Source organism: Dendrobates tinctorius, unplaced genomic scaffold, assembly GCF_039654945.1.
Source record: "Dendrobates tinctorius isolate UK_male_01 unplaced genomic scaffold, ASM3965494v1 ptg000030l, whole genome shotgun sequence".
Lineage (NCBI taxonomy): Eukaryota > Metazoa > Chordata > Amphibia > Anura > Dendrobatidae > Dendrobates > Dendrobates tinctorius.
This window is the reverse complement of record NW_027361698.1, coordinates 35,729,253-35,752,760: the sequence shown is the minus strand read 5'-3', so window position 1 is coordinate 35,752,760 and position 23,508 is coordinate 35,729,253. Positions and strand designations below refer to the sequence as shown.

Genomic DNA, 23,508 nt, shown 5'->3' with positions numbered 1-23,508 from the left:
TCCCGGTGACACCCAGGCCAATAGAACCGCTGTACAAACCGTTCCTGCATTTTTTCCACCCCCAGGTGTCCCCCCAAGATGTGTGAATGGGCCATGTCCAACATTTTCCGTCTATAGGGGCCTGGTACTATTAACTGCTCTACCACCTCCTCCCTTATTTTCGTGACCCGGTACAACAATTCCACACTCAACATAAAATAGGGAAACCTTGTGTCTGCTCCCGGCTGTTGTGCAACCCCATTAATGACGGTGACATTGTTAAAGGCTACCCTCAGCGTGGGGTCCCTATGTTGGGCAGTCTCAAAATTCTCCCCGGCCACCCCTAACTCCGGGATGTCAGGTGCAGGGGACCCTTCCTCTTCATCCCCAACAAGGACACAAAGGAAACTTGTCTGCCTCTGGTGGTGGCAATAACTCATTGGGGTGGATTGGTTCCCTGCTCTTGCTAGCACACTCAGAACCCTTCCCCCACAGATCCCAAAACAGAAAGAAATCCCGACCAATAATTATAGGATGCAACAAATCTCGAACAACGCCAACTTCATGCGACTCGGTGCCATGCGCAGTTTCAATGTTCACCCTGGCCATAGGGTAGTCCTTTGCATCTCCATGGATGCGCCGAACGCCAATCTTTTTACCCGGGAGTATGTTGAGAGGAAAACTGGCCCTCACAAGGGTCACCAAGCTCCCGGAGTCTAGAAGCGCCATTGCTGCTCGCCTGTTCACCTTCACAGGACATGCTTGTGGCCCCTCATTAGGTGGCGAATTCACACTGCAAGCTGGATATGCGTAGTATGAACTATGGCGTCCCATGCTGCAGTCCATCTGCTCTGTTGTCTGGGAACATCAGGCAGCTATATGTCCAGGTCCGTGGCACTTCCAGCAAATAATATCACCAGTGGGGACCTTGGGCACCGCCTCCCCCACCCCTTTTGACCTTGGACGCGCCACCCCTTTGAGACTCCGCCCCCTGCTGGGACCCCCAATACGGAATGGGCTGCTTCCCCAAGGAACCTTCCATCCCCTGGTATCTCTCGATCAGCCCAACCAGTTCATCGGCATTTTGGGGATCACCCTGGGCAACCCAAGTCTGTAGGGGTCTTGGCAGAGAATGCACAAACCGATCCATGACCACTCACTCTACCATCTGTGCCGGGGAAGACGACTCTGGCTGCAGCTATTTCTGGACCAGGTGCAACTGGTCGAACATTTGGGAGCGCGGTGGTTTGTCCCGGTGATAGACCCAGCGATGAACTCGCTGTGCCCTGGTAGTCATTGTTACCCCCAAGCGTGTGAGAATTTCCGCTTTTAATTTGGGATACTCTCTGGCGTCTTGTACAGTCAGGTCAAAGTACACCTTCTGGGGCTCTTCCCACCGCTCTGGCTGAAGTTTTTCCCTCTCAAACACTGTCAGGAAGGCCTCCACATCATCCTCAGGGGTCATTTTTTGCAAAGCGCATCTTACCGCCTTCGTGACGTGGGTGGCATCAGCCGTACCTGGGGTTGGGGCGCTCGTCCTGCCCTCCTGGATGGCGGTTGCCAGAAGCTGCATCAGCTGCCGTTGCTCCTGCTGGCTCTGCTGTCGTTGCTCCTGCTGGCTCTGCTGGAGCTGCTGTAAGAACAGCCTGTTGGCCTCCTGTTGCGGTGTCTGGGCCTGGACCAGGTGTTTCAGCAGGCCCTCCATTATTCCGGGTAGAGCTTGCTGCCTCGCTGAAAACTTTACCCAGGACATGCAGCAACGGTCTCAAGTCTCTGCTGGGAACTCAGCCCGCACGTCTAGCACCAATTGTAGGGATTCGACTTGCTTAGGTGCGACGGGAGACAGTCAGGAGGCAGGTTCCCTTAAAGTTCATGCGGTTTATTAGGCCTGTTTCACACTTCCGTTTTTTCAAATCCGTCAAAATCCGTTGTTTTCCGTAAAAAAACGGATCCGCCATTTTTTGCAGGATCCGGGTTTTTTTGTCCCATAGACTTCCATTACGGTTACCGCGGATCCGTCAAAAAAACGGATCCGTTTTTAAAAAAACGGATCCGTTTGCATCAGTTTCCGTCAAAAAAACGGTAACGGATCCGTTTGGCGGACACAAAAACGGAAGTGTGAAACAGGCCTTACGTTGTACACCAAACAGCACGTCACCAAAATAAACAGCCTTCAGTTCAGGAGACAAAGTAACATCGAATGTTCTTTCCTTCAGGCTCAGTCCGCGAGCCTCAGCGCACACAGGAGGTGTATACCCCCTCACATACAGCTGCCTGGTTCAAGAGCAGGCCAAATTATAAGAGTGTAGCCACACCCACGAACACAGCAGCTGACTGGTCACATGACTGACCTCACCACAGGTCCTTCAAAACAATAATAATACAGCAATATCTGTTATGCCTTACAGTATTGAGACAAGCCATTTATGAGACACATATCTCCCATCGATTACACGACCCTTAGCCCTGCCACAATATATATATATATAAAATCGATATTACATAGTGTATTACATATTTACAATTTATTAGTTTCTTGTGTTCTAAAGTTGTATTCCACTAAATATATATTATGTTCTATCTAAATATCTTGATTATTGTATCATAAAAATGATTAAATGTCTGATGTTCACATTGTACTACAATAAATTTTTCACTTAAATATAAGCAATATATGTGGGAGTCGGAGTCGTGGAGTCGGTGTAAGGGAAATCGAGGAGTCGGAGTTGCAGGTTTGACTTACCGACTCCACACCCTGCAGTGGTCCTCAACTTTTTTTTTTTACCACATTGCTCTCCAAGAGTCGGTCGCAAGCCACAATCTGCGCAAAGAAATCATAGAAGCTGTATTGCGACCAATAACGGATAGCTAGTTATTAAAGGGCCATCACTGGTTGTTAGAGGGTTATTCCAGTTATTATGGGTCAGATGGCGAGTATCTACAATTTTTATGCTATATTCATGTAGCAATTGTAAAACTTGTGCCAGTCACGTCCGCAATTTAGGCTAGTTTCACACTAGCGCTTTTGAGCGCAGCGACGGCCTGCGCACGGCTGCCGCTAAGCCCTGCCCCTGCCGCGCCTCCGCCGGTAGCTCCGCCTACCGGCGCATGACGCTGCATGCATCCTGCGTCCCCTATCTTTATCACTGGGGGCACAGGCCGTGCGCAGTATGCGTTTGGCGGCGCATGCGTCCTTTTGACGGTGCACCGACCTGCGCCAAACGCAACCTGCTGCAGTTTGGTTGCGCTCGGCGCACCGTCAAAAAGGCGCATGCGCCGCCAAACGCATATTGCACACGGCCTGCGCCCCCAGTGATAAAGATAGGGGACGCAGGACGCATGCAGCGTCATGTGCCGGTAGGCGGAGCTACCGCCGGCGGAGGTGCGGCAGGGGGTGGGGCTTAGCGGCGGCCGTGCGCAGGCCGTCACTGCTCTCAAAAGCGCTAGTGTGAAGCTAGCCTTAGAAATTGACTGGCTCTGTGCAGCTCCATGTACTGTCCACATAGCGGATGGGTGCAGAAACTCTCTGGTATTAATATGCAATGATCTGCCCTATAAACTAAACCAGACAAGAGCATGCAGTGATTTTTTCACAGCACATAGGATGACATTTGACACTATGCAGGTCGAAAATAAGATTGTTTGAATGTACCTTAAAGAGGACAAATGTCAAAAACACTAAGCATGCATATACGGGGTTAATCTGCAGGTTAATAGTGTTCAATAGCGCCCTGAAAGCCGAGACAAATTAACTTTAATCCTTCCAGCTGCCTTTGGCTTTTCATCATAGGGGTGCAGCTTCAGTCACCGCTCAGCACATAGTGAGCAGCGGCTGTAAACAGGTCCCAGCACTGATTGACAGCCAGCTCAGCAGTGCATCAGTACAGAGCCGGCTGTCAGTCAGTGTCGAGGTGTGGTTACAGTCACCGCTCACAGTGTACTGAGTGGTGATTGAAGCCTCGCCGCTATGAAAAAGTTAATTTCTTCGTTGCAGTGGTGACTTTAGTGCGGCGGTCACACAGTGTCAGAATGCGATTAACCCCTTAACTGCAGGTTAAAGGGGATCTGTCACCCCATTTTAGCCCTATTAACTGCGGCCACTGCCATCAGAGGCTTATCTACAGCATTGTGTAATGCTGTAGATAAGCCCCCCGATGTAACCTGAAAGATAAGAAAAAAAGAGTTCTATTATACTCACCCTGGCATTCGGTCCAGTCAGATGGATGTCGCTGTGCCGTCCGACGCCTCGCATCTTCATACGATGATGTCCTCCTCCTTGCTTCTCCCTCGACTCCCATGCACACGTACTTTATCTGCCCTGTTGAGGGCAGAGCAGAGTACTGCAGTGCGCAGGCGCCGGACCTATTTGACCTTTCCCGGCGCCTGCACACTGCAGTACTTTACTCTGCCCTCAACAGGGCAGATAAAGTACGCCTGTGCCAGAGCTGAGGGAGAAGCAAGGAGGAGAACATCATCGTATGAAGATGGGAGGCACCGTACCGGACCACGACACCCACCGCACCCAACTCCGCTCCCCGGTGAGTATAATCTAACGTGTTTTTCTTATGTTTCAGGTTTCATCGGGGGCTTATCTACAGCATTACAGAATGCTGTAGATAAGCCCCTGATGGCGGTGGCCGCATCTTAAGGGCCCGTTACACATAGCGATATCGCTAGCAATATCGCTGTAACGTCACTGGTTTTGTGATACTTACCTCCAACCGACTCCCCCGCTGATTATCCTTGATCGCGCGAGACCGTCCTGGACCGTTTCTCGTCGTCAGCTTCCTGCTGGGCTTCCTGTGGCGCCGACGAGCGACGCGTGGACGCGGGCGGGTGGCCATCAGGATCGCCTCGTCTGACAGGTAAGTAGCGACCCCCGACTGCTGCTATGTCGCTGGTGAGATCTGCCTGTGTGGCAGCTCACTAGCAACCACTTAGCGATGCACCAGCGATCCATATCGTTGTCGGGATCACTGGTGCATCGCTAAGTGTAACGGTACCCTTATAGGGCTAAAATGGGGTGACAGATTCCCTTTAATAGCGTTTTTTTTTCGAATGACAGGTTCTCTAATAGGCTGAATTAAAACATCCTTTTATCACGGTTCCAACACGGACGGTGATTTTTCGGACTGACCGCTGGATTCCTGGCCTGAACTCTTTGGCCTCCTAGGCATATATGAAACTGTTAAGTTCGGGAGTAGAGACCCACAGTAAGTCATTAAATTGCAGTTTCAGACCATGAAATATGAATATGTGAATAAAGTATTAGGCTTAATTCAGTTCTCTGTGTTTTACAGTCCGAGCTCGGACCGTGATCCAGAGTAACCCTGGGTCTCCCGAACGCAACAGTTTCATAAGCATAAACAAACCTACCAACTATGAAAGATAAGAAAAAGGGATGCTGACTGCAGCATGGCAATATTTATTCTACACGAAGACAGTACCCTTACCTAAAGCCTGCTGTACATGCCTACATCCGTCCACACTGATATATTGCTCCTACTGAAGCCAGTTAAGTGTTCCCACCCAGTATGGTACTAGCTACTTGGTCTCCACAATGCTGACCACACAGTACGATGTCTCCGCAGTGTACACACAGCTCTGCTACATCAACACATACACACACCTTGCATGTGTCCTGCTCTTCTCTGCTGCTTAGCCAGTGGATGTCTCCTCCAAAGTTCAGTCTGTGCAGAGACTGAATATCCTGCCCAGACTTTTAGGCCATGTGAGAAGCTCACGTGGCAACAACAAACTATTAAACATTCGTACTCTCATTTTGGTCTCAAAGCATCAATGGGTCCTGGCTGGATCTCTAGTCTCTGCATAGACTGAACGGTGGAGCAGAATGTGATAGTTCTCTTCTCCACTGTTATATTCAGCAGCATCTGTGTCCTGAGAAGGCAGATACAGCTGAAGTAGGGTCATACCCAGTGATGGGCGAACCCCACAATGATCAGGATCGGCGGGTTCGCCTGAGTTATTTTGTAAAATTCGAGCTCGGGGCTGAAGATGACGCAAACCCCGAACGAAGACTTTACAGATATGGGATGGGGCGGGGGCCTGTAAAACAAAGCATAACATTAATAATAAACATTATAATTATACTTACCTGCCCAGCTACGAGTCCTCCCGTCCCGCTGTCTCCCGGCCGCATCTGCTTTCGGGGCCGCTCATTAACATCCAGCGGTATTCACTGCACTCGGCAGTCTTCGGCTTTTTCCGGCAGTGTTCATGCAGTGATGTCAGGGTTCACCCCAGTTCATGCCATGTCCTGCTGGAGAATTAAATTTCCATCTCCAAAAAGCTTGTCGGCAGAGGGAAGCATGAAGTGCTCTAAACCTTCCTGGTAGACGGCTGCGCTGACTTTGGTCTTGATAAAACACAGTGGACTTACACCAGCAGATGACATGGCTCCCCAAACCATCACTGACTGTGGAAACTTCACACTAGACCTCTCAAGCAGCTTGGATTGTGGCCTCTCCACTCTTCCTCCAGACTCTGGGACATAGATTTCCAAGGTCTAGTGTGAAGTTTCCACAATGAATCACGGGTGAGGTTGAATCTTGGAGGGAAAAGGACTCCATTGGACTTTGTTTTATTTTGCCAATAGGCCGCGTTTACTTTGTTCAACCCTGCTACGGTTTATGCTGAGCGCTAATGAACCAGCAGGTGTTTTACAACAAGAGGCGTTCCTGTGTTCACCACATTTTTTGGACTATAAGAAGCATCGGACCATAAGACGCACCCCAAATTTTCATAAAGAAAATGGGGAAAAAAATTAATGCGTCAAATGGGGGTCCATCTTACAGTTCTGGATTCATCTTACCCGGGGGGGGGGGTTGTCCGCGTTGGTGGCAGCAGGAGTCGTGCGATTCTTCCGGAGGTCCGACGCTGCTGGGCGATGATCTCTCTACCATCGCAGCCTGGTGCAGAAGGTTCGGCAGTGCTCGGTGGTGCGAGGGGCTCCGGCAATATTTTATGAAAGCCCGGAACCCCTGCACTTCTATTGCCTTGATGCTGTGGCCTCTGGGAAAATTGCCACCGGAGGTGGCGCATGCGCAGTTTGAGATCTCGGCTCCAAGATCTCAATCTGCACATGCGCTGCCTCTGGCGGCCATTTTCCCAGAGGCCAGTTTAATTCCCCAGGTGCAGATTGAGATCTCGGCAACGAGATCTCGTCCGTAGATCTCAGGAGACAAGATCTCGGAGCAAAAATCTCAATCTGCACATGGTCTGCCTCCAGCAGCCATTTTCCCTGTGGGAAAGTGTGTCTTATAGTCCGAAAAATACGGTACCTCTGCAAGCAGCTGAGTGAGTAAATACCTCACAAGATGTTGAACAAGACAGGGTCCAGGACAGAGACCTGTGGTATCCCACTTGAGACATTCTTACAACTGGATGTACAGCTATTTATAACCACTTTTTGGGTCCAATCACTAGCCACAAGCCAGTTATGAATCCACTTAACAGTTGAGTTGTCCATTCCATACTTGGTCATTTTGTCAATATATTTATGTTACAAAAAAAAAAAAAAAAGTACACATTTGGTATTGCCGTGTCCGGAATGACATGATCTATAAAACTGTCACACTAGTTAACAACTTCAATAAACATCACTAATAAAAAAAAATATATACAGAAAAAAACTGATTTTTTCATCAAACTGCTGATGAAAAAAAGCATGTGATAATGGCCAAACACAAAAAATGTATATAAATTTGTCACAGCTGTAATCGAAGCGACCTAAAGAATAAATTAAACCAATTCTTGACCTGCTGTTGATTTGTTGTTTCTGTCTCCCGAAGATCGCAGTAAGGCTCGGCTCACATTTATCCTGCACCGGGGTTTCTATGTAAATCTCTAAAATACGTGATTCAGACAGAACCCTCAATGGAAGATTCCCTAAAGTGAGGGATACGGAGATATTGCGGACTCTGTCTTGCCTATGAACCAGCGATGTCTTTCTTTTCAGGGATCTTTTAAGTTGTGCACAAAAGCGCAGCCGACCACAGTTTTGTGCACCTCTGAAAAGCCGGAGACCACTGAATAGAGGACAGACAGAGTGCAGAATAACTCTGCTGCATAATTGCAGTGAATGGATCTGCCGGGGGTTTCATCTGAATCATGTCACTCAAGAGATTTAGACTGAGACTGAAGCAGTGCTCAAAGTCGAGCATAGGATAAATGTTAACGGATACAAAAATGTTCTGTAACCCAAAATGTCACTAATAAAAGCTATAACTCAAAACAAGTCCTCACCAGAGTCCGTCACCTGTTAACAGAAATATAGGAGGTGTCCAATAAAATACTCATAGCACAAAGACTTTGGAAAAGAGACATAGGTAACACCAAAAGAAATCCAGCAAAATATGTGCTCCCAAATCCAAATGACATCTCCCCCCCCCCCCAAAATGTGCCTAAAATAAGCACAATCTGGGCACTACAGAGGCAGATTTGCGACTTTCACTGTGCAACTTCCACTGCATGTTTGTTTCTTGAAAACGCCGATAGAGCCAAAATCGTCACTACACCCGCAGATGAATTCCCGGAGGGGTAAAAATTCCAAAGAGGGGTCAATTGTGAGGGTGTTTCTGCTGTTGACGCACATCAAGGTTTCTGTAAATTGAATCCCCAAACTATTCTAGAAAAATCAGCGCCACAAAACTGAAAAAGTGCTCCTCCCCTCCTGAGCCCTATCGTGTTGCCAAACACTACTGTACAGCCTTGTATGGGGTATTGCTACATTCAGTAAAAATTATGGGGCATTTTTTACCAATTTCTCTTTGTGAAAATGAAATGTGGCTAAAACAGTATTTTAGTGATAAAAATATAATTATTAGTTTTTCACTACCCAATGGTACAAAATTCTATGACACTCCTGTAATGTCAATATCCTCACTGTATCACTAGATGTATTCATGAATGGGATGCGGTTTGTAAAATGGGGTTACTTATAGAGGGTTCTGCTGTTATAGCACCTCAGGGGCTCTACCAATATGACATGATGCCTGCAAACCATTCCAGCAAAATTCTGAATTTCAATATAGAGCTTCTTTCTCAGGAGAAATTGCACAGTCCATTTTCTCCTTTTTGAAAAATAAACATTGGGGCTAAAACAACATTTCGCTGTTAAAAATGTAATCATTTTTTCCTTCACCGTGCAATAGCATAAACTATTGTGACACACCTGTGGTCTCACTCCACATCTAGATGAATTAATTAAACAGTGTAGTTTGTAAAATGTGGTCACTTTCAGGGTTTTCTGCTGTGCTGGCACCTCTGACTTGGCACTTGCAAATCATTCCAGTAAAACACCACGGTTACGGACTAGTAGCAGTTTTTTCCAGAACCCAAGACAGCACACCGGAGAGCGGAATCCACCCACCATGGACAAGAAACTTACTGAAATAAAAGGGAGGCACCTCTCCCCGAATGAGTTAGGTTACACAGCATGCGAGGACCTCCATAAAAGATTATATACATAACCGACACCGCCATGCATAACACCCAATCTACAGTGTGCACTCATATGGTGAGAAAGGTGGAGAAATACACAGGTGCTGCTATGAGTTCTGGAAAGACTGGCTATCAGTAAGTAACCTTGATGTTTTCCCTTCACCCATGACAGCACACGTTAGATTTCGGGAGAATTTAAACACCTTACGGAGGAATCAACGCTTGCAGCACACGTCTACCAAAGGTCAAGTCAGCAGAGGAGCATAGATCCAGTCGACAGTGTCTAAAGAAGACAAGGTAATAGCCAAACAAATTTGATCAATTGATACCTCCGCCTTCTCCACCCAGGAGGTAGCCATAGCTCTGGTGGAGTGAGCCTTGATGCTTTCATGAACCGGAGCACCACTTGCAAAGTAGGACAAATTACGGGCCTCCCTGATCCACCTCGCAATGGTACCTTTGGAAACCCCGTATCCCTTACTGCTACCTAGAGAATGCTACAAACAGGGATTGGGGTTTCCTTCACTGACTGTCCATAGCCATATACTCTGACAGTGTAACCTATGGAATCCCCCCCTACCTGGATTCCTAGGGTTATTACAAATGGAGGGTAGACTAATTTCTTAGATCCTATGGAACTTTAAGGCTACCTTAGGAAGGTAGGCCGGGTCAGGTCTTAGTATAACCCTATCCTCATTTCTGTGTATAGTGAGGGCCTGAATATCGCTCACTCTGTGGGCCGATGTCAGTGCCACCAATATAATGGTTTTAAAGTGTAAGGTACTTAGCAAACAACTCCTGTAGGGGTTTGAATAAGTCTTTGGTTAATGCCTCTAGTACAAGATTTAGATCCCATGGGGGAACTCTTGAGATTGTGACTGGCTTGGACCTACCACATGATTTTATGAATTGTGTACAATTGTACAACGTGCCCAAGCTGAAACCTAAACCTTGAGGGTATGAGTCGACAATCCTACCTAAAACTGCAGGAATTCTAGAATGATAGCCAATGGAGCCTTATCCCCTAGAGGTTGGTCTGAAAATTCTAGAATTTTTTTTCCATGTCCTGCCATAAATCCTTGTTGTCAACCGTTTCCTGTAAAATTTGATCTGCAGATCTTCATTTATTATGTTCAGAACCCAGCGACTGGGGGAGATGTTCTCCCACGCCAAGATAAAGAGGAAAAGCCGTCCCCCTTCTGCTAGCCTGGAGCCATTGAGAGGACTTTTTGGAATTTGAAGAGGAATTGCCATACATAAATTTGGCCTGCTTTCTGCTGTTAAACTTCCACTTCCGTTTTTCCCCCAGAGGACATCCCCTATTAAAATTTACCTCCAAATAGAAGACTTTCTCGTGTCACTAGAGAATCCGGCAAATGCTCTCTTTACTATGCCAATGCTGTTGATGTAGAGCTGGAGGTGGTGGTTGCTGCTGTCTCTGGTACTACATGACAGAGGAGAGCTTGAGCGTAAGGGCAGTTTTTTTGGGGATCCACAGTGTTACTCCTCACTTACGCCTCCTACAATGCAATGCCAGTTGATTGCCGTCCCCCCCCCCAAATCCTGCAATGGGCCGATATGTTTGCGCTTCCCGGCCAGCATTTTCGCATAGGGCGCCATCATTTTCTTTTGCGCACCCCCTCTTCTGACACTAAGGCATACACCCATTCCCCAGCGTGCCTTGTGCCTGTGATATCAGCATAGTGCGCCCATACCGCAAGTGCGTCCCAGCCAGCCCAATATGCTGCACAGCAAAGACTGGGAGCGGGGAGTGCAGAGGAAGAAGGGTGGTGCAGCGGACCAAGACATGCAACGCATCTCCATCTCTACCGACTGCACGTACATCTGAGCCCCTACTGGACCCGTGGATGGCACATCCAGCACCCCGAAGGCTGGCCCAAAGGCATATAGCCTGGCCTTCGGGACAGGGCTGGGTAATAAAAAATCTCCTATCTAAACCGCCGTTTCCAGCAGAAGGGTCCCATCAAGGACAGGAAATCAACTGATGCGCCCTTTTATTGCAGGTTTCCTGTCCTTGTTGGGTGGATCTCGCTCTCAGGTGTACCGTCATGGGTGAAGGGAAAATTTTTATACCTATATGGTGTTCCTGCCCTTCTGAGCTTTACACTGTGCCTAAAAAGTAGTTTCCAACCATATATAGCAGGGGTGGGCAATTAATTTTACTGAGGGGCCACATGAAAGACCGTGACTGTTGTGGAGGGCCGATCCAATAGGCCAAAATTAATTCTGCTCAATATTAATATCAATATTTTATAATTATTATATTATTGATAATTGTATTAATATTAATTGTATCAGAATTGTATATTGAGCAGAATTAAGTATGTTGACCTCCCCCTATATATCGTTTGAACCCGAGCACAGCCCCTTCTGCATATCGTATGAGCCCCCCCAACAGCCTCCCCCATATGCGGCATCAGCCCCACGCAGCCTCCTTATATACTACATGAGCCCCACATAGCCTCCCTATATACTGCATGAGCCCCACACAGCCTCCCTATATACACTGGGTGCAGAATTATTAGGCAAATTAGTATTTTGATCACATCATCCTTTTTATACATGTTGTCCTACTCCAAGCTGTATAGACTTGAAAGCCAACTACCAATTATGTAAATCAGGTGATTTGCATCTCTGTAATGAGGAGGGGTGTGGTCTAATAACATCAACACAACAAGGTGTGCTTAATTATTAGGCAACTTCTTTTCCTTTGGCAAAATGGGTCAGAAGAGAGATTTGACTCTGAAAAGTCAAAAATTGTGAGATGTCTTGCAGAGGGATGCAGCAGTCTTGAAATTGCCAAACTTTTAAAGCGTGATCACCGAACAATCAAGCGTTTCATGGCAAATATCCAACAGGGTCGCAAGAAGTGTGTTGATAAAAAAAGGCGCAAAATAACTGCCCATGAATTATCTGGAGTATCAAAAAGCTCAAGGTGTGCCATACTCAGGGACATGGCCAAGGTAAGGAAGGCTGAAAAACGACCACCTTTCAACAAGAAACATAAGATAAAACGTCAAGACTGGGCCAAGAAATATCTTAAGACTGATTTTTCTAAGGTTTTATGGACTGATGAAATGAGAGTGACTCTTGATTGGCCAGATGGATGGGCCCGAGGCTGGATCAGTAAAGGGCAGAGAGCTCCACTCTGACTCAAGACGCCAGCAAGGTGGAGGTGGGGTACTGGTATGGGCTGGTATCATCAAAGATGAACTTGTGGGACCTTTTCATGTTGAGGATGGAGAGAAGTTCAACTCCCAGACCTACTGGCAGTTTCTGGAAGACACCTTCTTCAAGCAGTGGTACAGGAAGAAGTCGGTATCGTTCAAGAAAAACATGATTTTCATGCAGGACAATGCTCCATCACATGCATCCAGATACTCCACAGCGTGGCTGACCAGTAAAGGTCTAAAAGAAGAAAAAATAATGACATGCATGGCCCCCTTGTTCACCTGATCTGTACCCCATAACCTGTGGTCCCTCATAAAATGTGAGATCTACAGGGAGGGAAAACAGTACACCTCTCCGAACAGTGTCTGGGAGGCTGTGGTGGCTGCTGCACGCAATGTTGATCGTAAACAGATCAAGCAACTGAAAGAATCTATGGATGGAAGGCTTTTGAGTGTCATTATAAAGAAAGGTGGCTATATTGGTCACTGATTTTTTTTTTGTTTTGTTTTTGAATGTCAAATGCTTTTTTCTAAATTTTGTGTTGCTCTATTGGTTTACCTGTTGAAAATAAAAAAAGTGAGATGGGTATATATTTGGTTTTTATTAAGTTGCCTAATAATTCTGCACTGTAATAGTTACCTGCACAAACAGATATCCTCCTAAGATAGCCAAATCTAAAAAAAAAAAAACAACACTCCAACTTCCAAAAATATTAAGCTTTGATATCTTTGAGTCTTTTGGGTTGATTGAGAAAATAGTTGTTATTCAATAATAAAAAGAATCCTCTCAAATACAACTTGCCTAATAATTCTGCACCCAGTGTACACTGCATGAGCCCCACATAGCCTCAACCATATGCGGCATAAGCTCCACACAGCCTCCCCATATAATGCATGAGCCCCACACAGCCTTCCTATATACTGCATGAGCCCCACATAGCCTCAACCATATGCAGCATGAGCACCACACAGCCTCCCTACATACTGCATGAGTCCCACACAGCCTCCCTATATACTGCATGAGCCCCACATAGCCTCAACCATATGCATCATGAGCACCACACAGCCTCTCTATATGCACTTCATGAGCCTCACACAGCCTCCCTATATACACTGCACGTTGCCCCCATATGCAACATCATGTGCAGCACCACGTCACCCCCCATGTGTAGCACCATGTCACCCCCCCATGTGCAGCACCATGTCACCCCCCCATGTGTAGCACCATGTCACCCCCCCATGTGCAGCACCATGTCACCCCCCCATGTGCAGCACCATGTCACCCCCCCATGTGCAGCACCATGTCACCCCCCCATGTGCAGCACCATGTCACCCCATCATGTGCAGCACCATGTCACCCCATCATGTGCAGCACCATGTCACCCCATCATGTGCAGCACCATGTCAGGCCCCCATGTGTGCTGCACCATATGATCACCCCATGTGTGCTGCACCATGTTGTCACCCCCATAGCCTCCCCATGCCCACCCAAATAGCCCATACACATAAGGAAAAAAAACATCACATACTCACCTCATCCCGTTTCCTGGCACTGTGCGCAGACTCTCCGGAGTAAACAGCTGACGCGATTGTAACGGGGTCTTCTGTGCTGCAATACCTCTTACATTCTCACCCCGTGTTTCGTGAGGTCCACCCTGCTTTTCCTCACTTCTGGATGAAGGACGCTGGCTCGAAAGACTTTGTAACATGGGAACATATAAAAGATCACTGCTTCTCCATGTATTTCCAGTGTGACAACATTTTACTCATTGGTCTCAGAATATATATACATACAGAGGACAGGACAATCAATATGTGGCGGGCCAGTAGATAACAGGCTCCAATTAAGACGCCAGATATACATTACAATAGCCGTGGGATTTACAAAGGTGGGGGGAGGTCAGAAGTGGGATATCTCGTTTACCTCTGCCAAGGGGGGCAGCCGGTTGGTTGCTGCATTAAGGGCATACATCTCACATTAAAACTATCATACATGCATCTTCTATTCGGGGTGCTGGGGGGTTCTGTAACACGGATGACATCATTTCATCACGTCAGCTGTTTCATAAGCTGATTGATGGAAGAAGAGGCCGGAGGCCCCTCCTACACCAAAGGAGTCAGCAGCGCAGCACAGAGCCGCGGCGCACATGGAGACAGCGATTGGCTAGGCGGGCATCATGCTGCCCATGGACCTCTGATTTCCAGCCCCATGGCCGCACTTTGCCTAGGTCTGATATAGACCTCTGATTTCCAGCCCCACGGCCGCACTTTGCCTAGGTCTGATATATAGGATAATGGCAAACTCAGGAGAAATTGCATGACAAATTGTACAGTCTATTTTCTGCTGGTACCCTTGTAAAAAAAAAAACAATTTGGGGCTAAGGTAACATTTTTGAGGAAAACATGTGATCGATTTTCATGGCTCAACTTGATAAAATTCTGAGAAGCACCTGGGGGTTAAAGGTGCTCTTCACACTGTTAGATCAATTGGGATCACTTTTGGAAGGTTTCAACTGTTTAGGAATATCAAAGGATCTGCAAATGAGACATGGTGTCCGCTATCTATTCCAGCCAATTTTGCGCTCCAAAAAGATAAATGGCGGTCCTTCCCTTTCAAGCCCTGCCGTGCACCCAAACAGTAGTTTTCTGCCACATCTGGGGTATCTGTGTATAAAAATTGCACAACAAATTGAACGGTTCAATTTTTCCTGTTACCCTTGTAAAAATGCAAAATTTGGAGCTAAGTGAACATTTTGGTTGGACAAAATTACATTGTTCATTTTTTTTTCTTTCACATTACATTAATTCCAGTAAAGTGCCTCAAAATGTGGCTTTCAGCACTTTGAAGGGTGCAGTATTTAAAATGGCATCACTTTAGGATATTTTCTGTCACATTAGCCCCTCAATGTCACTTCAAACGTGATGTGGTCCCTTAAAAAATGGTTTTGTAACTGTTGTTGGAAAAATGAGAAATTGCTGAAAATATTTTTCTGTTAGGAAATTAGAAGGGTTAAATGTTTATGCTTCAAAAATGATGCTGATGTAAAGTAGTAGTTGTGTGGGAAATGTTATATATTCATATTATACAGCACGACTAACTAGTTTAAGGTTATAAACAATTTAAGGTTGAAAACTGCAAAATTTTCAAAATTTTCACCAAGATATTTGAACAAATAAACGCAAAAAATATCGGCCTAAATTCACCATTAACATAAAGTACAACATGTCACAAAACAAATAATCTCAGAATCGCTGAGTTATTAAAACAAAGTTACACTGGTCAGAATTGTAAAATTTGGCCTGGTCAGGCAGTTTAAAACATAGGAGGTGAAAGGGTTAAGGACTTTATAGTGCCCCCACTGAAGGTATAGACCGTGAAACTCCGCATAGGTTTGGTCAACTAAAAAAAGCAAACTGGATTGGATCTTTGAACTCCAGACCGTCATTCCTCTGTGCCTGCATGTCTGAAGGATATCTGGACCACAAGTTGTATTTAGTAGGCTAGAAGGAAGTTCTCCACACTATAGTATTCTTTATGTGTATTGCAAGGTTGCCATATATTATTGTTCTTGGTAAACAGCCTACTGTATGGTAAATAGTGACAAACGTTATTCAGAATATGTTCTATACAGAAACCATAACTGTTGGTACTTGATATGCTTTTATTCTCAAGGTTTTTTGAGCTAGTACAATGTATTTTTCTATATTTATACCCATATATTCAATACTTCCGTAATGTCTCTGCCTACCACTTATCTATTGTAATTAGTTTTTTCAAGAATACAGTATACACTGAAATCCAGAGACTGATTCAATTATTTGTTTATTGATATTTACAGATGTTGTACTCCGGGTGTTTGTAGACGTATTTACATGAAATCTGTCAGCAGGTTTTTGATACATAAATCTGACAGCACCGTAATGTAAGGACAGAGACCCCCAATTCCTGTGATGTATCACTTAAGTTCACTGGGTACTGCAGTTGTGATACAAAGCCCTATGCAAGCTGCTCTTGTGCTTGAATTTTAGGAGGATTTTTAGTCCTCTTTTTGTGGTCTATTAAGTTGAGTGTTCGGACTCATTTTGGCCAAGATATGCAAGCTCGCTACCCGCGACACGAGTCCTCACACTTTTTTTTTTTTGCCCTTCACTTTTCAGGGTGCAGCCAAACTCAGCATTTGTGGCCTTGCAAACTAAGGTGTCTGTTCTCATGGGATGCACTGAGAGAGCACTGGGCAACCTGCCTAATTTAATAGTATGGGTGTCACTAATAGGCTGTAAGCCAGACACTGTGTATTTGCTGTGTGTGACCAGCGCCCTATAAAAGCCCCTTTTGTGCAATCTAATACTAAGTAATCACCCCCTCCATGAATTGGTAGGTTGTGAGTGGTTGTCTCATCAGTATTTTGCACCTGTGTTGCCGCCATCTTCACATGGGTTTTCTGCATCCTGAGAGTGCATTAGTTCTGAAACCTGGGCAGGTTATAAAACTTACAGCACCATGATGTAGGGACAGAGATCCTAATTGCACTGATGTATCACTTAGTTTACTGGGTTCTGCAGTTGTGATACAATCACAGGTTTCTCTACTGCAGATCTGGCAGAGCTCAGTATGCAGAGTCCTGTATAACAATGATAATACCACTTATAAAGCTGCTAAACAGCTGCTCAGTGTTGGGGCTATGGCTACTCAGAGCAAGATGACTACATGGCACTAGACATAGTCCCCTAGTGATAGTCTCCTGCTAAAAAAACACTAACTTTATTGAAACAGCAAAACACAAACTAGTAGGGGAAATCACTGGAATCAGGGTCTCTGTCCCTACATCATGCTGCTTTCAGATTACATGGAAAACCCTGTCAGATTCCCTTTAATAATTTGGTGCACTCATAGAGGTCTAAGTAAGTCTTTATACATGTAAATGTAATGCTCATTTTATTGCATTTTATAGAATAAAATAGAAAAACCTTTAATCCTCAATAAAATTGTCCAGCTCATGCCTCCCGTTTGTAGAGGTGACAGCAGTCTTATGGAATGTACACACAGACTATTTTACATTCAGATGAGCAAGCCAAGGATAATGGGCTGGGCAGTTGACTTAATTGCTTATAGGTGTATAAATGCCTTTATCCCATTCTTTTCCCACTGACACTATTCATAATTTAGTTTTGGAACCAGAAAAGTGATGCCGGTCTTTTTCTGTTGGTCTTATGTACAGTAATGCATACAGTATGTGGAAAGATCTTTTTTTTTTTTTTTACATATGTGCTTTATAAAAAAACTAGCTGAAAAGCCTAAGCATAGTAACTATCTGTGGTTAGTTATAACAAATTACCGTATATACTCGAATATAGGCCGAGATTTTCAGCCCAAAAAAGAAAGTCCCCCCCTCGTCTTATATTCGAGTCATATACAAAGGGGGTCGGAGGGGGAAGGGGGGCGGGGGTGTCAGGTCATACTTACCCGTCCTGACGCTGTGTCTTGAGCCCCCAGCTTCTCCCCTTGCTCTCTCTTCCTGCCTTCAGCGGTCACGTGGTGCCGCTCATTAGAACTCATGAATATGCGCATATTCATGAGTTTTAATGAGCGGTACCACATGACCGCTGAAGGCAGGAAGAGAGAGCGCGGAGAAGCTGGGGGCTCAAGACACAGCATCAGGACGGGTAAGTATAGCGATACTCACCTGTCCTGCGTCCATGGCTGCTTGCTGCTGTCTGTCATCGGTCAGTGACTTCAGACAGCAGAGGGCGCGGTGACGTGATTAGTGCGCCGCGCCCCCTGCAGTCTGAACGTCGCTGACTGATGACATGGCAGACAGCGGTGAGAAGCCATGGACGCAGGACACGGGAGTATCTCAGGTGCCAGCAGTGACACCGGCACCTGACACCCAGTGACGGAGAGGTGAGTATGTCATTTTTTTATTTTTACATGCAGCAGCAGCAGCAGCACATGGGGGAACAATCTATGGAGCTTCTTCTGGGGTCAGCATATGGGGGAACAATCTATGGAGCTTCTTATGGGGTCAGCATATGGGGGAACAATCTTTGGAGCTTCTTATGGGGGCAGCATATGGGGGAACAATCTATGGAGCTTCTTATGGGGTCAGCATTTGGGGGAACAATCTATGGAGCTTCTTATGGGGTCAGCATTTGGGGGAACAATCTATGGAGCTTCTTATGGGGTCAGCATATGGGGGAACAATCTTTGGAGCTTCTTATGGGGGCAGCATATGGGGGAACAATCTTTGGAGCTTCTTATGAGGGCAGCATACGGGGGAATAATCTATGGAGCTTCTTCTGGGGACACCATATGGGGGAATAATCTATGGAGCATTTCCCACCCTAGGCTTATACTCGAGTCAATAAGTTCTCCCAGTTTTTTGTGGCAAAATTAGGGGGGGTCAGCTTATACTCGGGTCGGCTTATACTCGAGTATATACGGTATAATGATTATATTGCACAAAAACATTTCACATCATATATTCAACATTACAGATTTTTGTGACACAAATTAATTAAATGATTACCTAAGTATTGATAGAGCTCATGCTTTTGCTTTTAACACAGCCTTCTCCTGCACCACCTCACACTCCTTTTAGCATCAGCCACAGGGGATATATAGTATAGTAGTATCAGCCACATGGATATATAGTATAGTAGTATCAGCCACAGGGTATATAGTATAGTAGTATAAGCCACAGGGGATATATACCGTCCCGCTCTCTCCCTCCAAAGCCCTGTTTCCTCCCTCCGCAGCCCCGCTCTCCACTCGCTGTCCCGTTCTCTCCCTCCACAGCCCCGTTCTCCACTTGATGTCTCGCTCTCTCCCTCTGAAGCCCAGCTCTCCACCCACCATCCCGCATTCTCCCTCAGCAGACCCACTCTCCTTCCACCGTCCCGCTCTCTCCCTCCGCAGCCCATCTCCACTGGCCGTCCTGCTCTCTCCCCTCAACAGCCCCGCTCTCCATCCACCGTCCCGCTCTCTCCCTCTGCAGCCCTTGTCTCCACTGGCCGTCCTGCTATCTCCCTCAGCAGTTCCGCTGTCTCCCTCCGCAGTCCAGCTTTCCATCCACAGTCACGCTCTCTCCTTCTGCAGCCCCAATCTCCAATCACTGTCCCGCATTCTCCCACCACAGCCCCGCTCTCTCCCTCAGCAGCCCCGCTCTCCAAAGGCCCTACCACTCTCTCCCTCCAGAGCCCTGCTCTCCACTCACCGACCCGCTCTCTATCTCCGCTGCCCTTGTCTCCACTGGCAGTCCCACTCTCTCCCTGAGCAGCCCCGCTCTCTACCCGCGTCCCACTCTCTCCCATAATAGCCCCACTCTCCACCCACAATCACGCTGTATCCTTCCGCAGACCCGCTCTTCACCCGCCATCCCACTCTTTCCCTCTGCAGCCCCGCCTTCCATGCGTCGTCCTATTCTATCCCTCTGCAGCCCCGCTCTCCATCCGTGTCCCACTCTCCCTCCACAGCCCCGCTCTCTCCCACCGCAACCTCACTCACCACCCACGTCCCGCACTTTCCCTCTTTAAATTCCACTCTCCACCTGCCAGTGGGCGGGTGTATGTGGAGTGGGCATGGCTTGATACATTAAAACACACATTCATACACTCAGCTTTACATATATAAATAATAATATGATAGCTATATATATACACTGAAATACTAAACGAAAAATAGGGAAAAACATCCATAGATTTATTTACCGCTGTGATGCTTCAGCAAATATCTGACGCAGCTTGGCCTCAGACTCTCCGTAAAATCTGCAATAGAAAATGAATAAATCTATATAAAATGGAATGCCCCTAATTACTTAAATGCTCAGTTATTTCAGTTTGTATCGATGGTCTACGCATGACTATTTTAAAGGCCTATATGAGTAATGGGAATGCACCTTGAAAGGTCACAGTTGATAGACAAAAATTTCCTCTGTAAGCCTTCCTAACCACATGATATACTGGGGCCGAAATACCAGCCTAATTTGGATAAACCCTGTTTATTGGACTGGTCACTTGACAATACACTAATGACAAAGAGTCCCACTGTCAGGACCCCAGTGATCAGCCTTAATAGTCTGTGGGGACACCAGACAGTAAGTGTTTATTATCCCTGCAGTACCACCATAGGAGTAATAAAGCATTACATAGATCCACTCAGATAAGATAAGATAAAGATAATCCTTTAATCCTCCCACCATGGGGAAATTCAGAGCATTACAGTAGCAAGGCAGGAACAAGTACAGATACAGATGCATAAAGGCATTACATTAACAGTAGGTAGGTTCATATACGGGGAAAAAAAAAAAAAAAAAAAAAAAAAAAAGAAAAAATGTAACCGGACTGTCAACTTTGGATCTATCAGTTCACTGTTTGGGTCGTTCTCCGTTTTGGACAGTGCTGGTTATACAGCCTAACTGCAGCAGGAAGGAAGGACTTTCGATAGCGCTCCCTCTCACATTTAGGATAAAGTAGCCGGACACTGACAGTACTGCACATCTTTGTCACGGTCTCATGCATGGGATGGGAATCATTCTGCACCATGTAGCTCACCTTGGCCAGTACCCTCCTGTCGCCTACTTCCTGAACTGGATCAAGGGGGCATCCCAGGACAGAGCTGGCCCTTCTAATCAGTTTGTCCAGCCTATTCCTATCCCTGGTTGATATGCCACTGCCCCAGCACGCCACACCAAAGAAGATGACTGATGCCACAACAGATTTGAAGAAGGATGCAAGGAGTGCCCCTCTAACACCGAAGGCTCTCAGCCTTCTGAGCAGATAAAGCCCGCTTTGGCTCTTCCTGTACACTGCATCCAAGTGATGGGCCCAGTCAGGCTTATTATTGAGGATCACACCAAGGTACTTATAGGTGTCGACTATCTCAATGTAATTTCCCTGAATGTTCACCACTACTGGTGGATTTTTGCCCTTGCCAAAGTCCACCACCAATTCCTTGGTCTTCCCGGAATTATTCCTAAGGTGGTTCCTCTGACACCACTCCACAAAAGCTTGGTTAGTGTCTCTGTACTCTCTTTCATCACCTCCTGTGATGAGGCCTACTATTGCAGAGTCATCAGAATACTTCTGCAAGTAGCAGCTAGATGAGTTGCACCTAAAATCCGCAGTGTACAGTGTGAAGAGAAAAGGGGCAAGAACTGTACCTTGAGGTGCCCCTGTATTGCAGATCACCGTGTCTGACACACTGTCCCGAACCTTTACAAACTGAGGTCGGTTCGTGAGATAGTTAAGGATCCAGGTGGAGGTCCACACCAACAAGGCCCAGCTTGTTTCTCAGTAGACCTGGCTGTATGGTGTTAAAAGCACTACAGAAATCGAAGAACATTATTCTCACAGTGTTCCCAGGTTTCTCCACATCAATGTGTAGCAGAACAGGCTCTATAGGGTGAGAGATGTTCTTGACATCGCCAGAAGATGAGAATCCAGGACCCATCCCAACATTAACCTAGAATTCCCACTTCTCCACGACAACCTCACAGAGCTGGTGAATGTTAAGAGACCTCGCGCTCCTCCACTTTCTGTTTGAGGATGCCTCACAGATGCTCAATAGGGTTTAGTTCTGGAGACTTGCTTGGCCAGTGCAGCACCTTTACCCTCAGTTTCTTTAGCAAGGCAGTGGTCATCTCTGATGTGTGTTTGGGGTCCTTATGTTGGAATACTGTCATGTGACCCAGTTTCGATAGGGAGGTGATCATGCTCTGCTTCAGTATGTCATAATACATGTTGGCATTCATGGTTCCCTCAATGAACTGTAGCTCCCCACAGATGGCAGCAGAACTCATTCAGCCCCAAACCATGACATTCCCACCACCATGACACATTTGATGTTGTACTCTTCACTTAGTTGCTTCCACACACTTGACACCATCTGATCTAATAAGTATATCTTGGCCTCATCAGACAACAGGGCATTGTTCCAGTAATCCATGTTATTAGTCTGTTTGTCTTCGGCAAACTGTTTGCAGGCTTTCATGTGCATCATCTTTAGAAGAGGCTTCCTTCTAGGATGACATCCATGCAGGCCAATTTGATCAGTGTACGAAGTATGATCTGAGCCCTGACAGGCTGGCCTCCCACCCCTGTAAACTCTGCAGTAATGCTGGCGGCACTCATACATCTATTTTGAAAAGAAAACCTCTCGATATGATGATGAGCATGTGCACTCAAATTCTTTGGTCAATCATGGCGAGGCCAGTTCTGAGTGGAACCTGTCTTGTTATACTGCAGTATGGTCTTGGTCACAGCGCTGCGGCTCAGTGTCAGGGTGGTGGCAATCTACTTATACCCTAGGCCATCTTTATGAAGAGAAACAATTGTTTTTTTCAGATCCTGAGTATTCTTTGCCATGAGGAACTTATCACAGTCCGGTCAGCGCCGGCGGACAGCCACAACTGAACAGGGACTCACCCACACTGCAGAGGGGCTCGGTGTTGGCTACAGCGGGGGAAAACTCCGGCAGACAGGACCTGGGATGCCAAAGTTAGCAAGCAGCACAGGACCTAAGGTCAGGTGACTGAAAGGGGCGGGGCTTAGCGTCCTGCTGCAGAGATACTGCAGGACATAACTATAGGAATCCTCAGGTCAGACAAACGGGGGTCATACACAGAGATAGCAGTACAGTACCAAGGATGAGACAGAACGGATAGTCGGGACCGAGCAGCGGTCAAAGCCAAACAGACATAGAAGGTACAATAACAGAATCCAACAAGCATTATCCAGAGAACAGACCGAGTCAAAAACCAAAGTATCCGGCAAACAAGAACACAGCACAAACACACTCAGGGGTCAAACACACTCTGCCAAGGGTGAAAGTATAACTGACGGGGGATTGGCGCTTCCTGGGGCTATAAGAAGCTCTCCC

The 23,508-nt window shown here is 46.5% G+C and overlaps 1 protein-coding gene across 7 annotated transcripts in view; it reads right to left on the bottom strand.

Moving 5' to 3' along the window:
- Positions 1 to 23,508, bottom strand: part of AFG2A (AFG2 AAA ATPase homolog A) — a 739,142-nt gene that overhangs the window by 655,732 nt on the left and 59,902 nt on the right. For all 7 annotated transcript variants that reach the window (XR_012231536.1, XR_012231538.1, XR_012231537.1 and 4 more), the window contains one exon: positions 20,340 to 20,396. Coding sequence is in view for 4 of the 7 variants with exons in the window: in XM_073572029.1 (XP_073428130.1) it covers positions 20,340 to 20,396 (57 nt within the window). In the remaining 3 variants the exon portion in view is untranslated. The remainder of the gene's footprint in view (positions 1 to 20,339; positions 20,397 to 23,508) is intronic.